The 18,474-nt window shown below is 34.6% G+C and overlaps 1 protein-coding gene across 1 annotated transcript; it reads right to left on the bottom strand.

Annotated features, from left to right (window-relative positions):
• Nucleotides 1–899: 899 nt before the first annotated feature.
• Nucleotides 900–18,452, bottom strand: LOC111712906 (proteasome activator complex subunit 4). The gene is made up of 24 exons (XM_023487666.1): nt 18,183–18,452; nt 17,795–17,839; nt 16,973–17,093; nt 15,473–15,554; nt 15,124–15,330; nt 14,272–14,763; nt 14,042–14,190; nt 13,706–13,831; nt 13,294–13,448; nt 12,277–12,953; nt 11,391–11,590; nt 11,172–11,334; nt 9,972–10,143; nt 7,242–7,397; nt 6,559–6,695; nt 5,765–5,815; nt 5,371–5,509; nt 4,771–4,969; nt 4,493–4,571; nt 4,138–4,420; nt 3,866–4,001; nt 2,538–3,807; nt 2,054–2,282; nt 900–1,170 (listed from the first exon to the last, which is right to left on the bottom strand). Exons 2-24 carry the CDS (start codon nt 17,832–17,834, stop codon nt 1,037–1,039), a joined length of 5,397 nt encoding a protein of 1,798 aa, XP_023343434.1. The 5' UTR covers nt 17,835–17,839; nt 18,183–18,452; the 3' UTR covers nt 900–1,036.
• Between the last annotated feature and the right edge of the window lie 22 nt (nt 18,453–18,474).

Genomic DNA, 18,474 nt, shown 5'->3' with positions numbered 1-18,474 from the left:
TACATGGGAATTCAGTGACGAATTCGATATCGTCTTTTCAAATGATTATTTGATTAGTAAAACAAGAAAATTACAATATACAAACAGAGTAAACTTGTCCGTCTTCATTGTTCATCTTGCGGAGACATTATAGACACATCTTTACAGTCTTTTACCCTTTTCATAAAATAAACTCTAGCAGACATAATAATAGTATGGCTTTGGAAATTAGGTATTACAATGCTTATTCAAGCAAAGACGATATACAATTCGTCACTGAATTCTCATGTTTTTTGGGACACCCTGCACAAAACATGTTTTTTACGAAATGGGCAAATATTGATGTTTTTTTTTTCTTTCAAAAAGGTCAGACATTTTTGCTCTCAATACTTCACGACCTAATCATGTTCCCATTAAATCCGCCCTTTTGATCGAGTAAAAACGCCCAATTTTATTTTATTGACATTCTTATGTCTGGAACAGACTGCAGGTTAACGTGACGCATAACAGTGATTTCCCAGGCCCGGCCTACTTACCTATAAATTGTGATTATAGTTGCCAATTTTTGATATTGTTAAAGTAAAACTCGATCCTATCCTGTTCTGATACAGTGGTCGGCGGTTATATTAATACATAAAGACGAATTTATAATATTAATGCTTTTATCCTTCGCAAGCACTTTTCAAATTACAAGTTTACAGATAAAAAAGAGAAACTGTTAATTGGCAAGTTCTTCACATATGTACGTGTCTTTGCTGTTTGAAAGAAAGTTAAAATACAAATAAAAAGTAGTCTTCGTTGTATAGATGTGTACGACGATGACTAACGTCACAGTAATATTTACACAATCCCTACTACTTCCTGTATTGTAAGAGTAATAAGCTATTGTTTAAAATCGTTAAGAAAATTGAAAGTAATTATAAACTAACATTTTTAATTTTATTGAAAATAGTAGAACATACAAATTTAGCGTCATAGAAAAATAATGACTTTTAACTAAATAAACTTAATTTGCATAATACGAATGTTTAGTCAACGTCTCCCACAAAACTATACTTTAAGCGTAGTAACTGGGGGAGATGAGTAGGTTTGTGAGCTCTGAGAGCTGGTCCTCGGAGAAGTTCTCCTTGTGCTCGCTCCAGTTATCCTGATGAGTTCTCTTAAAGTTCTGAACCGTCTTCTTTATCGTGGCTGAAACAGAAGAAACATTTTAAATACAAATTTAGTAATTGCTGATACGGTATCAATGATACCACAGTAAGACCCATAAAGATGTAACTCCAAGTTTTCAAATATTAACAATTCTACAGTTACAGTAGTGAGCCCATGTCGTCTCATTGATACTTTTTATTAACATATGACGTCTCCGACTGTGTCCGTCATAAATACGGTGATACACAAACCATGTCGGCGATTACTAATGGAAAGCATTAGATTATGTGCTGACTATAGTAACCAAACACAGAGACATATAAAGTACGTCCTAAATACACCCGTTTATCTGGGACGATCTGGGCTCTGGTAAGACTACATGCATTATTGATCAATATTGATTAAATGTCGTCTTCCTACTTCAGTACAAACAATAAATTAAGTAAAATAAATTGAAAGTTTAGATTATTAAATATGGAGTATAAGCCTAAAGTTACGACACAATCTCAAAATAATTAGAATGATTACTATTACTAAGAAGTAAGTAGTTACTTGGACTAATGTTGGACAGGATCGGTTCGAATTAATCATTAAATAATTTTAATTATATAAATACTTGGCTAGAGTGCCCGGCGTTCACCGGGTTTTTATTATTATTCAGTCATAGTTGCTCCGGTGTTTACACGCACTTGGTATCAACTCATGATTTTAGCTGAAGTGCTCGGCGTTGCCCGTGGAATTTTAGAAATTTTCAAAGAAAAATTAACCTGACACCCACGGGGTTCCCATAGGGGGTTCCTTAAAAAATTATCCAATTTGGTCCCGGCATATGTATACATCATAAAAATACAGAAAGCTAAAGAAATGAGCCCAATTGCACATCATGCAATTTGTTGCTACAGCTAACAGAAAAGAATCCTACCCGAGATAGGTTGTCTCTCACTGAGAAGGTTCCCAATGTATATGAGGAGGTCAGGGAGAAAGGATGGAACATCATGAGGAAAGGCGGAGATGAAAGCACAAAGTCCTAAAACTGCTCCGTGTCTTGAAGATACAGTTCCAGCTCCAGCAACGGATTGTTTATATCTGTTGATCAGAGTCTTGTATTCTAGTTCAGGAATAAACTTGCAATGGATTAATCCACTCAACACCTAAATAAGGGACTACCCTTCATTTTGCAACGAAGTCATATGATTTCATGTTAATTTAATTTATAAGATTCTCGGCAAAATGTACAAAAAAATCATTCGGGGGAAAAAGCTAGAATTTCAAAAATTAAAAAAAGTGAAGGCGCATGAAATAATTTTTGTAAAATGAAACACAAGCATGTCAATCTGAAGTTTAAAAAAAGAATAAGATTCAGGTATCTCCAATATACATATTTCAAGATATAAATATGACTGTACCTGAGATGATTTAACCCTGACTTCTAGTTGATCATCAATGAGTCCTGATCCAACAACATCTAGAACTAAATTCTTAGTTTCAGGTCCTTTATTCCAGATTTGGATAAAATTGTTGAATATAACTGCTTGAAGGAAGTCTAGTGTACTCAACTTAGTTCTCCAGGAGTCTGAGTTTATCGTCTGCTGAAGGATAGAACACAGAGGATTGAGGAGAGGAACAGGGAGTAGGGATCGGCTGAGAAAGGAGAGTGAAACCTGACAATCCCTAGCAAGCTGTGGATCCCTGTCATACCACTCATACTGGAGCAGGATTGGTAGAAACTCAAGCGTGTGGATCTTCATTGGTCCAATATTTTGAACCAAACTGCAGCAGATCCACTTGGAGACGGTCTGCAGCAAGCGGAGAGCGTTCTCGTCCTTCTCTTCAGTATCCTGGAGCACTTGCAATCTTGGAAGGATTTGAAAAACAAAATCCTTTTCAATCGGAGAAGACACGCTTGCATTTCCGAACTCTCCAAACTCTAGATCAAGAGCAAAAACGTTTGTGAGTACAGCACCTAACCGAGATCGTACATTGTGGAACGGATGATCAAGGAAGGGAATAAGAAACTCTAGAAGTCGATGAAGAAGTTTTCCAACTCTCCAACGCTGCTGGGCAACTACACCTTGGAGCATGTAGAGACGACTTGCATCAATGAAGCTACCTTGAGAACGTATCGGATTCTCCATGGCAACTTCCATGAGCCAATGAAGCCGGTTTGGATCCCTATTCTCACTACTTGTTGCAAAACATGTTCCCCAGTCTCTCTGAGTCTCCGGAGACACATGGTTCAGCGCAGTTCTAATAGCTGGGAGGATCCAGGACCACATATTTTCTATCTTCTGATACGGCCAGTGTTTACTCCCGCGTATAATGGATGCTAACAGTTCAGCAGCAGCACGCTGGAAACTCTCTCTATGATCTCCAACAAGAGTCTCAATCTCTGTTCTGAAGTTTTCAAGGAACATATCTCCAAAGTTCCTGAAAATTGCTTTAAACATTCCAAACCTCTCAACATCAAAGGAGTCCCGACCCTTCTTATGCTCCAGGGTGAGGAACGTGAACAGTTTCTTTACTTTCTCCTTGTCTGAGAATAAAGAGAAAACTATTTTCTCTGAGTCCGGCATCTCCTCCAGGGTTCGGTCAAGGTTAGGCTGCTGTGAACTAGGGGCGTAGACTAGATTCTCCTTCGGCCAAACATAGAACCCCAAATATGTTTTATGAATAAATCTAAAACAAAAGTTATCTGAAATAAATAATTTCCGAATTTATTTTTAAAGTATCTCACCTGGGTGCATCGTACTCCTCCTGAGAGTTAGGTTTGTTCTCGTCTCCGTACTGTAGAAATATATTGTCTTGTCTCTCTCCGGGTCTAACCAGAAGAGAACAATTAGAATCCGTTCCAGTTAACTTCTCTCTTAAATCTATAATAACACAATATCAACTCTTAACAATTCTGTAAAAATCAGTATGTATACTTTGTACATTGTACATAATTCTTACATTGTATTAGTATATGTACCATGTACTTGTTTACCACTAAGCCTTGATTTAAGCTACCTGGAATGAGGATTCCGGATTTGTGATTTGACTTGTTCTGATTCATGGTTTTTACAGAATTCTCTACTCCGTTCTCACAGCCTTTGGTTTCTATCCCAAGCTCCTTGATAATCTCACAGCCATTTGTACCATTGAACATATTTTTAGTATCTTCTTTTAAACACGAGCCATGATCACAGTTTAGTGAAGGAGGAACAGTTTCAGTCTTGGACAAACTAACTGAAACCTTAGGATGCTTTCTCTTAGTCTTCTGTAGGATACAATCCAGAACATGGATAGAAGCCTAGAACACAATCATCTTTATATTTAATCATATTTTATTAGGTTTGTTATTGTTGATGTCAGTGTGAATTACCTTTCTAACTACAATGTCATCATGAATAATATTGTTTGTGAAAATCTTGACAGCTCGAAGTGGAAAATCAACATCGTGTCTAAACAATTTATTTCAATTATTTTAATGCCCTTCCAGTCCCGGAACCAAGTTTAATGAATAGTGAGAAGTATTTCTACTTATTTTGTGCGTCGGATCAAGTTTAAGAGAAGTGGTTAAATTAAGAACTACGTCTAATCATTAAATCTGGTCCTCGAGTACTTAATCAAGTCTTAAGAAAAGTTTATTTAATTAATTACCTGAGTAAAGAGCAGAGCATGCTGAGTGCTGTATTGTAATGTCTCCAGTGGAGATCTGAGGATTCAACCAGTCCACACAGATTCTCTGTTAGAAGCTGATACTGCTCTAGGTTACTCACACTCTTCCTTGCACTCTCATCCTCAGTATCCTGTACCTCAGATAGACTCGGAGGAACACTTACTAATCTACCAGCACAACCTTAACAAGAAAATTTCTAAACATTCTTTTCAAAACGAAATTAGGCCCACAGAACGTATCCATAGTCCGAAATTCCAAATCCATAAAAATCAAATCAAATAATCAAATCAAATTTAAATCAAATCAAATCAAATCAAATCAAATCAAATCAAATCAAATCAAATCAAATCAAATCAAATCAAATCAAATCAAATCAAATCATATAATTGTCCAGTTATCAATACTGTGGATATAACCTAGAGAAAGAGAGGGATTTATTAATTTTATTTAAATCAAATAAAACTGTCAGAAAAAAGGATATTTGGTTATTTTCCTCAACAAAACCCTTGGCTCTCCCGGGTTAAAATCCACGAAGGACAAAATAGAAGAAAGTTTTTGGATCCAAGATTACTATTACTTACCCGTAATAGATTTAATAAGTGCAGTAATGGAAGGTTTCTCATTATGCTGTGCTCTGACCAGCAGCGGCCATAGTTCGACCTGGAGCTCCCAATTATGCTTGACAAGGAGCTGGTTCTGTAGAACTAGGTAGAGGGCTCCCTAATCCAGGATTCCTTTTCTTTGTTTAACACAAGGTAGAGTTTTCCATGACTATAAGGAAATTCTCAAAGATAACAGTTAACGTTTAAAAGAGCCAATATTGTCTGGCCAAGATTCATCTAGAATACTTCTTCAAATTAAATGTACTTTTTTCCCGATAAAACTAAATTGAATAAAAACACAAACAATTAAGATACAACATTTTTTAAATATAATTCCCGAGGGTGTGATGAATGAAGTGAATGCTGCTCCTGCCTTGAATTCTTCATGAGAAATATCAGGATCCGGAAGTAATTTAGAGAGAACCTAAATAGAGAAATATAAATTTAATACTCAAGCTATGTAGTTGAACACCTAAGCCGGAAAAATGAGGTTTTCGTTAAATGAACCTATCCAGTTTTCTTTATGTTTTCCCTTCCTTTGCGATATGTAGATATTAATGTTAGAATTATAAATATATTAAGATAAAACAAAACTAACCATATGCAAGCAATATTATTTCCAAACAAAAAATTCTATTCCTAGAAAATTGTTTTACCACATAAACAAAACCCGGATTTCTTGACAATAACCTGTTTTAAATTTGGGCTCCAAACAGTAACAGTACAAGTGTGGTTTACAATAGCCAAAAAAACAGAATGGGGGGGGGGGGGTAAATACTCCATTGATCATTTTACAAATATGATTGAAGAAACGATAATCACTAAATAGCCTTAGTTCTCCATTTCCAAAATGTGGTCTGCCTTTTTTTGTGCAGTCAATAAAACCAGAGATATTAAGAATTTTGTTCAGATTTCAATTTTGTTAAATAAAACCAAAATTGTCAAAATCTGAACGAAATTCTTCATATGTCCGGTAATATTGAAAGCACAAAAAAGGCAGACCACATTTTGAAAATTTCAGAACTAAGGGTATTTTGTGATCACTATCTCTAGAATTTTACTTCTAAAATTAGGTTGACAAATAAATGCAGCAACTTATATCAAAAATAAAACACGACGTTAAAGTCGTCGTGCTACTGTAATGTTTCGTGGGATAATAATACTTACTCTAGGTACTATAATCTTGTATGAGTAGGAGAACCATTTGCAGACCTTGGCCAGGATATTCTGTCCATGAGTTCGAACCTTACTGTAGTGACTCATGGAGAGGTCTAACAGTAGGTTCATGATACGCACATGGGTCCCTGAACAAACAATTTCGAGAGTTAAATATATTTTAGTGATTGTTCATGTTATTTTATGTGATTCTTATCTCAAGAGTGCTTTAAGAAAAATCTCGATGGTATCCTTTTTTTCAGCAAAGATGGCATTTTAATCGCCATTTTTCCTAAGCAGAGAGATGACACATTGACACATCTCCGATATTCTTTATAAAAAGTGAGAAAAAAATATTAGTTTCCGGGCGTATTTTTAATTACCAGGATGGTATCTGATTCATTTATTAATCTATTTACTTATATATTTACTTATCTATAAAACAATATAATAAACAGGGGTGCATATTTTCTTTAAAAATCATTCCTCCCCTCTCCCTCTTATGCAAATACGGATTTTATTCGCTGAATTGTGACAAAAAAATTACTAAAGGGCAAAATATATTTTTTGGGTTCAGCGTATGAAAAAATTTGCCTTTCGAGGTCAAATTTAATTTTTTTCCCACGATCTTAAAAAGCATTCCCCCAGGAGGGTAATTCTTAAAAATACACATTATACACCCCTGATTGTATAACCTGTTAAACTGTTGAGAATATTCTCCACCAACCGTTTCTCATGTTGTATAAGAACTCTATCTAAGAGAATAGCTCGTATATCCTTGTTTCGTCCTAGTATCATCAGCTCTAACCTAGATTTAGACTGCTGGAAGTTCTTCATGTGTTTCTCTAGACCTAAATATATATTTTTATTAATAAGTGTAAATATACTTTGAAAAAGAATAGGTTAAAACCCCCCAAAGATGTTCTAATATTTTCAGAAAGACAGGAAAATGATTTGACAAATTTTATTTCTGCAGCCGCAAATATGTAAAACTTTAGCCTTCAATGACGGTAGAGATTGTTTAACCCGTTTTCTCAAAGCACCCTGTCATGTATAATATGTTAAATAGTTCAGGCTGTTTTTCGTAAGCTACTCTCTGTCTATGAACTATGAATTATCTACTAGTAAATGTCCCATCTTGATTCTTGAATGCCGATAGCTTGACTAGAAAATGTGTATTTGGGAAGGGGATTCAAATCTTTGTAACTCCAAGTTTAAACCTAGGTTTGGTCCTAAAATTTAAGATGGACAGATGAAATTTGGGATGCAGCCTCTATTGGTTTAATTGGTGTATTTATGTTGCTGTATTACTGGTGTGATAATTAAAACATCTCGATCTTTAGTCTATGTTGGCCATTCAGTAGTTCAGCCATTCATCCAGTTTATTCTCGAAACTGTTCAGGTTCTTTGCATTTTTCACATCTTGTTGAATTTATTCCACATATTAAAACATCTTGTGCTAAAACAATTTCGATATATTTCAGTCTTTACAGCTGGAACTTTCAAGTTTATAGGATCACTTGACTGCCTGGATTGAATACCACTTCCTTCTCCTGGTAAATACGCAGAGCTGAACCATTTATTTTTGTCCACGTATTAGTTTCAAGACTTGGATCATATCTCCTCGCTTTCATCTGTTCTCCAGGGAGATCAAACCAGCCTCTTTCAGCTTCTCTATCATAAGTGACCCAGAGAGTCCTAGGGTCATTGTTATTGCTCTTTTTTTAACCTTTTCTAGGATTTCTTTTGTCTTTTATTAGCCAGGTTTTCCAGGCTTGGACACAGTATTCAAGGTGGGGACAGACATAGGTTTTGTACAATGAAATCCATACAGTTTTATTTCTGTAGGAGAAAGATCTGGACATCTGGCCAAAAAATCTGGCAAGTAAATTGGATGAGCTCAGTGCAAGTGTAGTGATTAACAACTCAAGAAATTATTATCATTACCGAAACCTGGTGCAACTCTAGTTTATTCACCATAATGGTTATTCTATAGAACCTAACCTTAGAATTGATCGACTTAACACTGCCAATGGAATTGGTGGAGGAATTTTAGTTTATTTGAGAACTGGACTCAAAGTTTTATGTCTCGACAATAGCAGTGAATTTAATCAATTTTGCCAATTTAAATTAATTTCCAATAATGCTTCTGAGGCTTTGACATTTACAGTGATACATGGATCTCCTAACTCCAGTTAACAGAACACTGAGAAACTCTGTGATGTTATAAACTCTTTGAGCGGAGAAAAGAACATTATGATTGGTGACTTAAACTTTCATCTTGTAGACTGGACTCACAGTCAGGCGGAGAGTAAAGGTAGATTACTTTTAGAAACTCTTGAATCAAACGTTCTCCATCCCATGGTTGACTCCCCAACACATGTTCCCAGAAATATTTTGTAATTGTGAATAATACTGCTGATGAATGTTTATCAGTTATTATTATGCACATGCAGTCAAATACCTTAAACATATGTATCCAGGATCGTCTCCTTCCTGTTGTTCATATACTCCGTCTGATTGATCTGATAGAAGAATTCTCTTCACCTGGTAAGATGTTTACTAAGGTCGTTTTCCCCTCTGAAAACCCTGTCTAGACTACTCTGGTCGTACTCCTCCACCGTAGTTCCACTTATTTAAGATTCTTGATGTGTGAAGCTGATCTATCTACCATCTTCTTATGACCTGGAACGCTAGATACTCCTATCAACCTATCCCTAAACTGGATCTCCGCTGATCTACGAGGGCTTATGCTGGAACGTCATATGCTTTAGACGAGTCCTGTTAAGGTGAGATTTGTCAATGAGAGAAAAATATAACGATCTCAACTAAACTAGGATTTTAAACTTCATCTCGTTTGGATTCCTGAAGATCTCAAGGATGTCGTCTTCCTTAGTTCCTGATACTCTTCTTCACTGTTTTAAGGATCGCAAAAAAAGGTATGCAGCAATTACTGTGCTATTAGTTAACAAAAGAACTCTCTTTTAGGCTCGAAAAGACTCTGAAAAAAGCATGATATATCTCTTCGAAAACTGTAGCTCACATCAAACTCCAGCCCGAGCAACTTTGTAAGTGTGTTTTTACACAACAAAACATTTTCACTTAACTTGTTTTTTATTGTCGGGAAATTAAAGCTTATTTTGAAACCTGGAGCAACATTTTGTAAAACAATAAATATAAATATTTTGTTATCTTATACTAATTTAATTTCACTTCACAGTGTGAGGACTCAAGTTGACAATAACTACTTCAATAAAGCATATAAACTATAACACTTGTGTATTAATGTGGTGCGCTGGTTATCAGGGAATTGAGAGAACTTTTATGTTTATAAAGTCTCAAAAACGACGTTACGAGCACACCCCCCCCCCCACTAACTTTTCTGAAGTGCGCTTAATTTCAGCTCTTTACGTAAATATTAGGACCTTCGTCTGTGCAAGTGTGCTCGAAGACCAGAAGCTTGAGTATAGTTGCAATAGTGATGAGAACCTTAGTATCATCTGCTCTATCCTTCAAAATCTTCGCAACAAGTTTCTCCATCAACTCAACCAGCTGGATACGTGTGTTCTCAACACCACGGAGTTGGAAGGAGAAATCCTGTCTATAAAACTACTGATAGTTAAGAATATCTAACCTATGATAAACTACTGATAGTTAAGGATATCGAACCAATGATAAAACTACTGATAGTTAAGAATATCTAACCTATGATAAAACTACCGATAGTTAAGAAAATCGAACCTATTATAAAACTACTTTTTTTGAGATCTAGATATTTATTATCTCCGTATCGAGATTATGTTAATTGTACAAAATTGTTTACATGTATTAAATAAAACTATTTTACAACAATATCGTGTACATTCATTTTTTAAAGAAAATTAAGAAGAAATCAATTAGTTTACGGATACACTTTATCTTTTTTTCCCTTGCCAAAATTAATGATACATTTATATTCAAGTATTGATAAGGCAGCAGTTCAAGAGAAAAAACAAACTACATTATTTATAATAGGGTAGCATATCTGTATGCAATACTGAGAGTTATTACAAACACATATTGTGTTGTCGCATATTAGAAGGTGCTAAAAATAACTTTGTGCATGTTTTCAAAATACATGAAAACATTACAAAACTACTGATAGTTAAGGATATCGAACCAATGATAAAACTACTGATAGTTAAGAATATCGAACCAATAATAAAACTACTGATAGTTAAGAATATCGAACCAATAATAAAACTACTGATAGTTAAGAATATCTAACCTATGATAAAACTACTGATAGTTAAGAATATCGAACCAATAATAAAACTACTGATAGTTAAGAATATCTAACCTATGATAAAACTACTGATAGTTAAGAATATCTAACCTATGATAAAACTACTGATAGTTAAGAAAATCGAACCAATAATAAAACTACTGATAGTTAAGAATATCTAACCTATGATAAAACTACTGATAATTAAGAATATCTAACCTATGATAAAACTACTGATAGTTAAGAATATCTAACCTATGATAAAACTACTGACAGTTAAGAATATCTAACCTATGATAAAACTACTGATAGTTAAGAATATCTAACCTATGATAAAACTACTGATAGTTAAGAATATCTAACCTATGATAAAACTACTAATAGTTTTAAGAGACTGGTGAACCTCCTCTCTACCCATCTGGTTTTTATCCTCAATAAACTCAGTGAGTCGATCAACCTGTGTTCCTAGAAACGCAGTTCCTAGTTCTGAGATTTGATGGAACTCCTTCTCTCCGGGTAGGTACCTAAACAAATTAAACTCAACCTTCAATTCATGGGAATAAAAGATAAATGTTCTCACCATTTAACATCTAAATTCTCCAGATTTCCTTGTCTACCCCAGTCCTCACGTGGGTTCTGAGACGGGGTGGATACAATCCTTCCTCTCTCTGCTAGACAAGGATGAGAGAGTGAGTGAAGGGTGTGACGGAACACTGTCAGAGCAGCAGTGTGTCCTTCTCTATTCTTGGATTGTAAACCTAGCTTAAGAACTTCAGAAATCTGAAAATATAATTAAATTACCATCAAGAATATTTATTATACCACATTCTTGTCGGATTTACTAAGTAGCCAAATCAGAAATAATTATGATTACTCCACGAAATGGGCGTGAATAATAAAAATTATTCACGGGAAATTGATAGATAGATAGATGCGCCATTCAATTCTGGAATCTTAACCTAATGTTAATTTATTACCAAAATCTTGACACAAAAAAGTTCCCTGTTCCAAAAAATTCAAAAAATTTAACTCAAAACTTTTTCCTTCTTTTTGGACGTAGACATGGAGGCCAAAACTTATTCATGTAAATATTTTTTTAAATCAATATATCATTATTTTTTCATGATTTTAGGTTGTTAGACTGTTAAGCAATGAAAAAGTGGCTAAAAAAGATAGATTCAGCATACAGGATTAGCCCAGTAAGGTTCAAGGACTAAACAGCCGACTTTTAAGGGCAATGTTGATTTATATCAGAATCTGACTCCTAAAAATGAAGAAGAATACAGGTGCAAAATAAGCTCTATTTATCTCTAATATTAAACACGTTATTACTTAAATTACTGGAGAATAGTTGCTTTCCAGTTAAAATAAGAATTAACAATTTAATTCTGGGAATGTTTTCAAATCCTCTAAAAATGCGGTATAAAGTATAATAATCAATATTATAATAACAATTTAAATCTGACCTGAGGAATATACGGTATTATGAAATATCCCGGAACAATTACAAGATCAGATAGAAGAAGTAGATTGAACATAATCTCGTCTCCAAGATAGAAATCTGTACTGAGATCTGTTTCTCTCAGGGTATCCCGGAGAATAGTGCAAGTAGTTGGGACGAATGCTGCCAGGATTTCTACCGGAGAGATTTTAGCACAAGTTCGACACATCCCACTTGCAATTTTCCCGGCCACTTTCGGCTCCAGGATTCGACCATGAAGAAAATCCTTGAGTTTCTGCATAGCGAGAACTTTTAGATCCTCGTCGGCCTGATGAAGTATACTGTCGAAACATGTGACGATTCCGGTGTTGATGGAAGACTCCTCGTTAGACATTTGCGTATCTCCGTTGGACTGCTCCTGCCGAATAAGCTCCAAGGACGAGTTCTCGATCAAAGAAAAGCATCGATCCAAAAACTCGATAATAAACGTTTTGAAAGAATAAACCGGTTGATTCTTTATCTTCTTAGAGCTCATATTTGTAAATGGAACCAGCCTGGCGATTATTGAGATGAGTTGGAACACGGTGAGTGTTTTCTTGATATCATTGCAATCTATCCCGGGCAGGACGGAGAAGAGTACCCGGAGAACCTGATCTTGTCCTTGAGGTAGAAGAGGATCCTTCTTTACGAGGTTTCGAGCAACTAAAACGAAAAAATAAAATAATATTTAACTCATTAAGTTTTCAGATTGCACGTTTATTTATTAATAAGTCTAAAATTAATATTTCAAATAAACCTGAAAGAAACTGATTACTCGCCTGAAAATCTTATCTTGTAATCCTTACAAGATAAGATAAATTGATGGTGTAAACCTTTTATATTTCAAACTTTGACTATTTGATATAAGAAAAACAATGCGGTTGCAAAGATATAATAATTAGAAAAAAGGGGTTGAGGCAAGTAATCAGCTTTGTCACGGAGATCAAAAAAATTGCTAGTACTCGTCTCTCCGAATCGATTAATATATGAATGAATAACTAGCCTGAAACTAGACATTTAACTGCTGCTGTAAACTTGAAAGGTTCTGTCAGGGTCTCCAAGGAGAGATCAAGTTTCCTAAGAAGAGGAGGGATGACTAGGTCAGGACGAATACTCGCCAGTATATTCAGATTGTTCCGCTCAACCTCCACATACTTTCTACAACAAGGATCAATCACAAACCTGACAAATTGAAAAAGGTATTTTTTCCTGATTTCTCTAGTCCATGAATTGTCATATGCTGTCTATAAATGTCCAATCTATGAAATGTTATGTCCTGCCTATTAAATGTCCTATCTATGCATTTGTTATCTAGGAAGTCTTTCTTAAAAATGTTGCAAATTTTTACTAAGAAAAAATTGTAATCTCCAGCCGCTTCAAACAGGAATGAAAGAAACTTGTATATTAGACAGTACCTGGAGCAGGCTAGGTTCAGAGTGGCCGGAAGAACAATTTCACAAAACTCTTCAATTTGAAGATCGGTGATTTTGTTCTCAGGATTGATCTCAGGGATCCAGTCAACAGGATGAACTAATTCAAATCTAAAAAATAATAAAAAATAGTTGCTAAAAAAAAGTTTGAAATACAGGAATTGTCATCCGTTATTTTAAGCAATCCTAAAATTCAACCTTACAAGTCAATTACCCTATTACCAAGAAGCAAAGACGAAAAATTTCGGCCATTTTCGTAACCGTCCGCGCTGTGGAAATTCACAAGTCCCTTACATACAATTCTGTTAAAGATAACTCTACCTCTCTGAGCGAATCCTCGTCATGAAGAAGAAAATGAGTTTGTTCAAAAACTCGACCAGATTGTCGGAGTAGGAACCAGCACTGGTTGGATGGTAGTAAGAGTTTACAGCATTCATCAGAACGGACAAATATTTCAATATCTCAGAATCCTTCAAAATAAATAAATTAGAAACAGGAGTCAAATAAAAATAAATTTTGTTGTAAAAAACAAAACATTTATTATATTGTACCTTAGATATTGAGAAAACAATCCATCTTGCAGCAGTTGTCTTAGATATAGAGATCGGTTTCATGGGAACACCCAATCTTTTATAGTAAACTGGTAATCCAAAACTTAGCATTATCTTATTAAACAAATCCGGAGTTATTTTCCCCCAGTCTATTAAACCTATATTGTCCATTGCTAGACGAGATAACAGATTAATCATTGATCCTTCCCAGGGCGGAGCATTAGAGCAGGCGAACCAGAACTCCTGAAACTCATTAAGCCAAGGTAGGAAGGGAGCAGGTTCTATCCGCTTAATTTCTCCGTTCTGAACCTCCAGGTGGAGGGTTGGGAGAAAAAGGGAACAATATGAGATACCACGGGTCATTATATTATCATGAGGACAGAAATAAGGACGGAATTCCGCCAGTATCTCCGAGGTTGCAGAGGCTGGGAAGTAACTCCGGGAGAGTTTGATCAGAGTTTTAAGATTCTTCTCGAAATCTGGCGGATAAACCTGAAACCAAACTTAATAATTATAATTAACGTTGGAATTGGAGCTGTTAAGGTTAAATATATCAACAATTGGAAGAATTTAGGAGAAAAATGATGATTGTATTTTGAACTTTGCCATAAAATGAAAAATAAAAATGACCTTGGACGCGGTCGTAAAATAGAATATGATTCAAATAAGCAAAAAAGAAAGACTGATGCTTAACTCATTGATACCCGTGAACTGAAAAAATAAACGGTTTAAGTCTCATGTAGATTCATGGAAAGCACCGGAAAACTAGACAAAAAGAACTGACCGTCTGGATGGAGAAATTTGTGTAAATTTATCCGATCTTGGGGGTCCCCAATATTAAGAATAACTCACCTTTAAATTCATTAAAACATTGTGACTAGATAAATCCTCTAAGAGAAGGTATAGAGGTTTCCATTCCAGCTGAAGATCTGCCGGAGACAGGAGATCCTTCCTGGATAGTAGGACGGAGAGCGAACGAGCAAATACATCCAGGAGACGGGTTTCCATCCCGGGATTGGTTAGCAGGCTCCAGATAGCGCGGATAAACTCTATATGTTCCTGAACAGAGACAGATAAAAAATAAATACAAAGACTCCTTATACAAAAAAGATAGAAATCAACCCAAATTAAAAATATCATTTAACGAACTTTATCTGTATAAGTATAAGTATTATATAAATTTAAAAGCTTGTTAATAAACCTGTTTTGAAAACTTATATCCGTGAAGATTTATGTAGGAGGTCAGACGGGTTATCCAGATAACAACTCCAGGTCTCATCTCACTACATGAGAATAGATTAGTTTAAACTCTAGGTCTCATCTCACTACAGGAGAATAGATTAGTTTAAACTCTAGGTCTCATCTCTATACAGGAGAATAGATTAGTTTAAACTCTAGGTCTCATCTCTATAAAGTAGAATAGATTTGTTTAAATTCTAGGTCTCATCTCTATACAGGAGAATAGATTAGTTTAAACTCTAGGTCTCATCTCTATAAAGAAGAATATATTAGTTTAAAATCTAGGTCTCATCTCTATACAGGAGAATAGATTAGTTTAAACTCTAGGTCTCATCTCTATAAAGTAGAATATATTAGTTTAAATTCTAGGTCTCATCTCTATACAGGAGATTAGATTAGTTTAAATTCTAGGTCTCATCTCTATACAGGAGATTAGATTAGTTTAAACTCTAGGTCTCATCTCTATACAGGAGAATAGATTAGTTTAAACTCTAGGTCTCATCTCTATAAAGTAGAATATATTAGTTTAAATTCTAGGTCTCATCTCTATACAGGAGATTAGATTAGTTTAAATTCTAGGTCTCATCTCTATACAGGAGATAAGATTAGTTTAAACTCTAGGTCTAATCTCTATACAGGAGAATAGATTAGTTTAAACTCTAGGTCTCATCTCACTACAGGAGAATAGATTAGTTTAAACTCTAGGTCTTATCTCTATACAGGAGAATATATTAGTTTAAAATCTAGGTCTCATCTCTATACTGTATAAAAGATTTGTTTAAATTCTAGGTCTCATCTCTATACAGGAGAATAGATTAGTTTAAAATCTAGGTCTCATCTCGTATAAAGTAGAATAGATTTGTTTAAATTCTAGGTGTCATCTCTATAAAGTAGAATAGATTTGTTTAAATTCTAGGTCTTATCTCTATAAAGTAGAATAGATTTATTTAAATTCTAGGTCTCATCTCGTATAAAGTAGAATAGATTTATTTAAATTCTAGGTCTCATCTCGTATAAAGTAGAATAGATTTATTTAAATTCTAGGTCTCATCTCTATACTTGTGAATAGGTTAGTTTAAATTCTAGGTCTCATCTCTTTACAGGAGAATAGATTAGTTTGAACTCTAGGTCTAATCTCTATAAAGTATAATAGATTAGTTTAAACTCTAGGTCTCATCTCTATACAGGAGAATAGATTAGTTTAAACTCTAGGTCTCATCTCTATAAAGTAGAATATATTAGTTTAAATTCTAGGTCTCATCTCTATACAGGAGATTAGATTAGTTTAAATTCTAGGTCTCATCTCTATACAGGAGAATAGATTAGTTTAAAATCTAGGTCTCATCTCGTATAAAGTAGAATAGATTTGTTTAAATTCTAGGTCTCATCTCTATACTTGTGAATATATTAGTTTAAAGCGGCAAATGTTATATTTCATGCAATAAAAACCGATAAACTGAACCTGATCATAATAGCACGTCCGAGGTTTTCCTTGATCTCCTTGAGCCATTCGTCGGCTTCCGCGTCTAGTTTATCACAGTAGGGTAGGTACTGGAGGAACAGGTTTGTATCCTGATATTTCTCTAGAAATATATATTTTTAATTTATCTCAAATACCAACCATTGCAGAGTTCTTAAATTATGACATTTATTCTTGAGTCAGTTATTTGTGCCGTCTCAGTATTACGTTGTTATGATTCTTGATCATTTTCAAAGATTTGACAGGAAAAATGAAAATTACACTTCATGATAAAATTAATCAAATAATTTATTTATTTTTCATAAAATCATTCCCCTTCTAACATTCCTAGAATACTGACTTCTTGATTCACATCATGGTTCACAACGGTTTCTTTAGAAACATGATCTTGTAAAAATGACGACAAACTCAATCTATATTGCTAGGTTATGAATATAAATATTCGGTCCAAGGATCAGATTAAATGAACACTGAACAGCGAGGAATAGCTGAACCGTGCAGACGTAGTTCAATAACTTCCTTGGTGTGTGTCGGTTCAAACTGAATTAGTAGAAGTAGTTGAACCACGTCTAAGTTTTTAAACCATGTCTCAATCATTAATGTTCATAAAATCTGGTCCTAAGTTTTTCATTTTTTTTTTTAGAAAAACTTGGTTATCTCTTTAACTCATAGGAATACTTAAAACAATGATTTAAATGGCTCTGCTGTGAATCGATGACGGCACTCTTACACTATGACACAGCGCTGATAATTCCTTTAAACTTTGTCGGTTCGGTGAAATCTTTCTGATTAAAAATATCTCACCTAAAGGTGGCCTCAGCCGAGCTATTTCCACGGTTTGCATTTTCTCTGAAAGAATGGAAAAATATATTAAACCAAAATAAACACGAATTAAGATAGGAACTTAATAATAAATAAAAAGTGTGCAATAAGAAAAATATATAATTTTGAATTTGTAAATTTTACTCTAACATAAGGATAAAAGACAAAGGAATTGATTCTTTGCCACAAACTCAAAGTTACTAATTCCAATATCTTTGCAACCTGCAGATGTAAACATATGATGCTTGATCTAACAGAATTCATAGTTTGAAATATCTTATGTCTACGATAAACATTAGGTTGTAAAGATCAATTCCTTTATCGAGTTTCTAGTATACGATTTAAGCCTGTTTGCAGATCTTTTTTTTACCATGAAACTGTATGAAAAGCTGTCCAAAAATACTCGAAAGAAGTTCTTTTACAAAACCAGTGTTATGTTTCTTTCAACCAACAGTTCGACGAAATAAAATAAAATTTGCAAATTTTAGTGAATTGATTGCGTAATTTTAACCATGGGGAAAATAACTTAGCTTTTGACCTCCAAAATCTGTCCGGTGTCACGTTAAATAAGGCCCGGGCGTTATAATTGGTCCGGGTGAGTGTTACATATGAAATCCATGTACAAAATTGATACCGGAGGCGGAAGGAGGGAGGGGGGGGGG

The sequence above is a fragment of the Eurytemora carolleeae genome, unplaced genomic scaffold (assembly GCF_000591075.1).
Source record: "Eurytemora carolleeae unplaced genomic scaffold, Eaff_2.0 scaffold119, whole genome shotgun sequence".
NCBI classification, from domain to species: domain Eukaryota; kingdom Metazoa; phylum Arthropoda; class Copepoda; order Calanoida; family Temoridae; genus Eurytemora; species Eurytemora carolleeae.
Note: the sequence above shows the minus strand (reverse complement) of the source record. Positions and strands in the feature narration are given on the sequence as shown.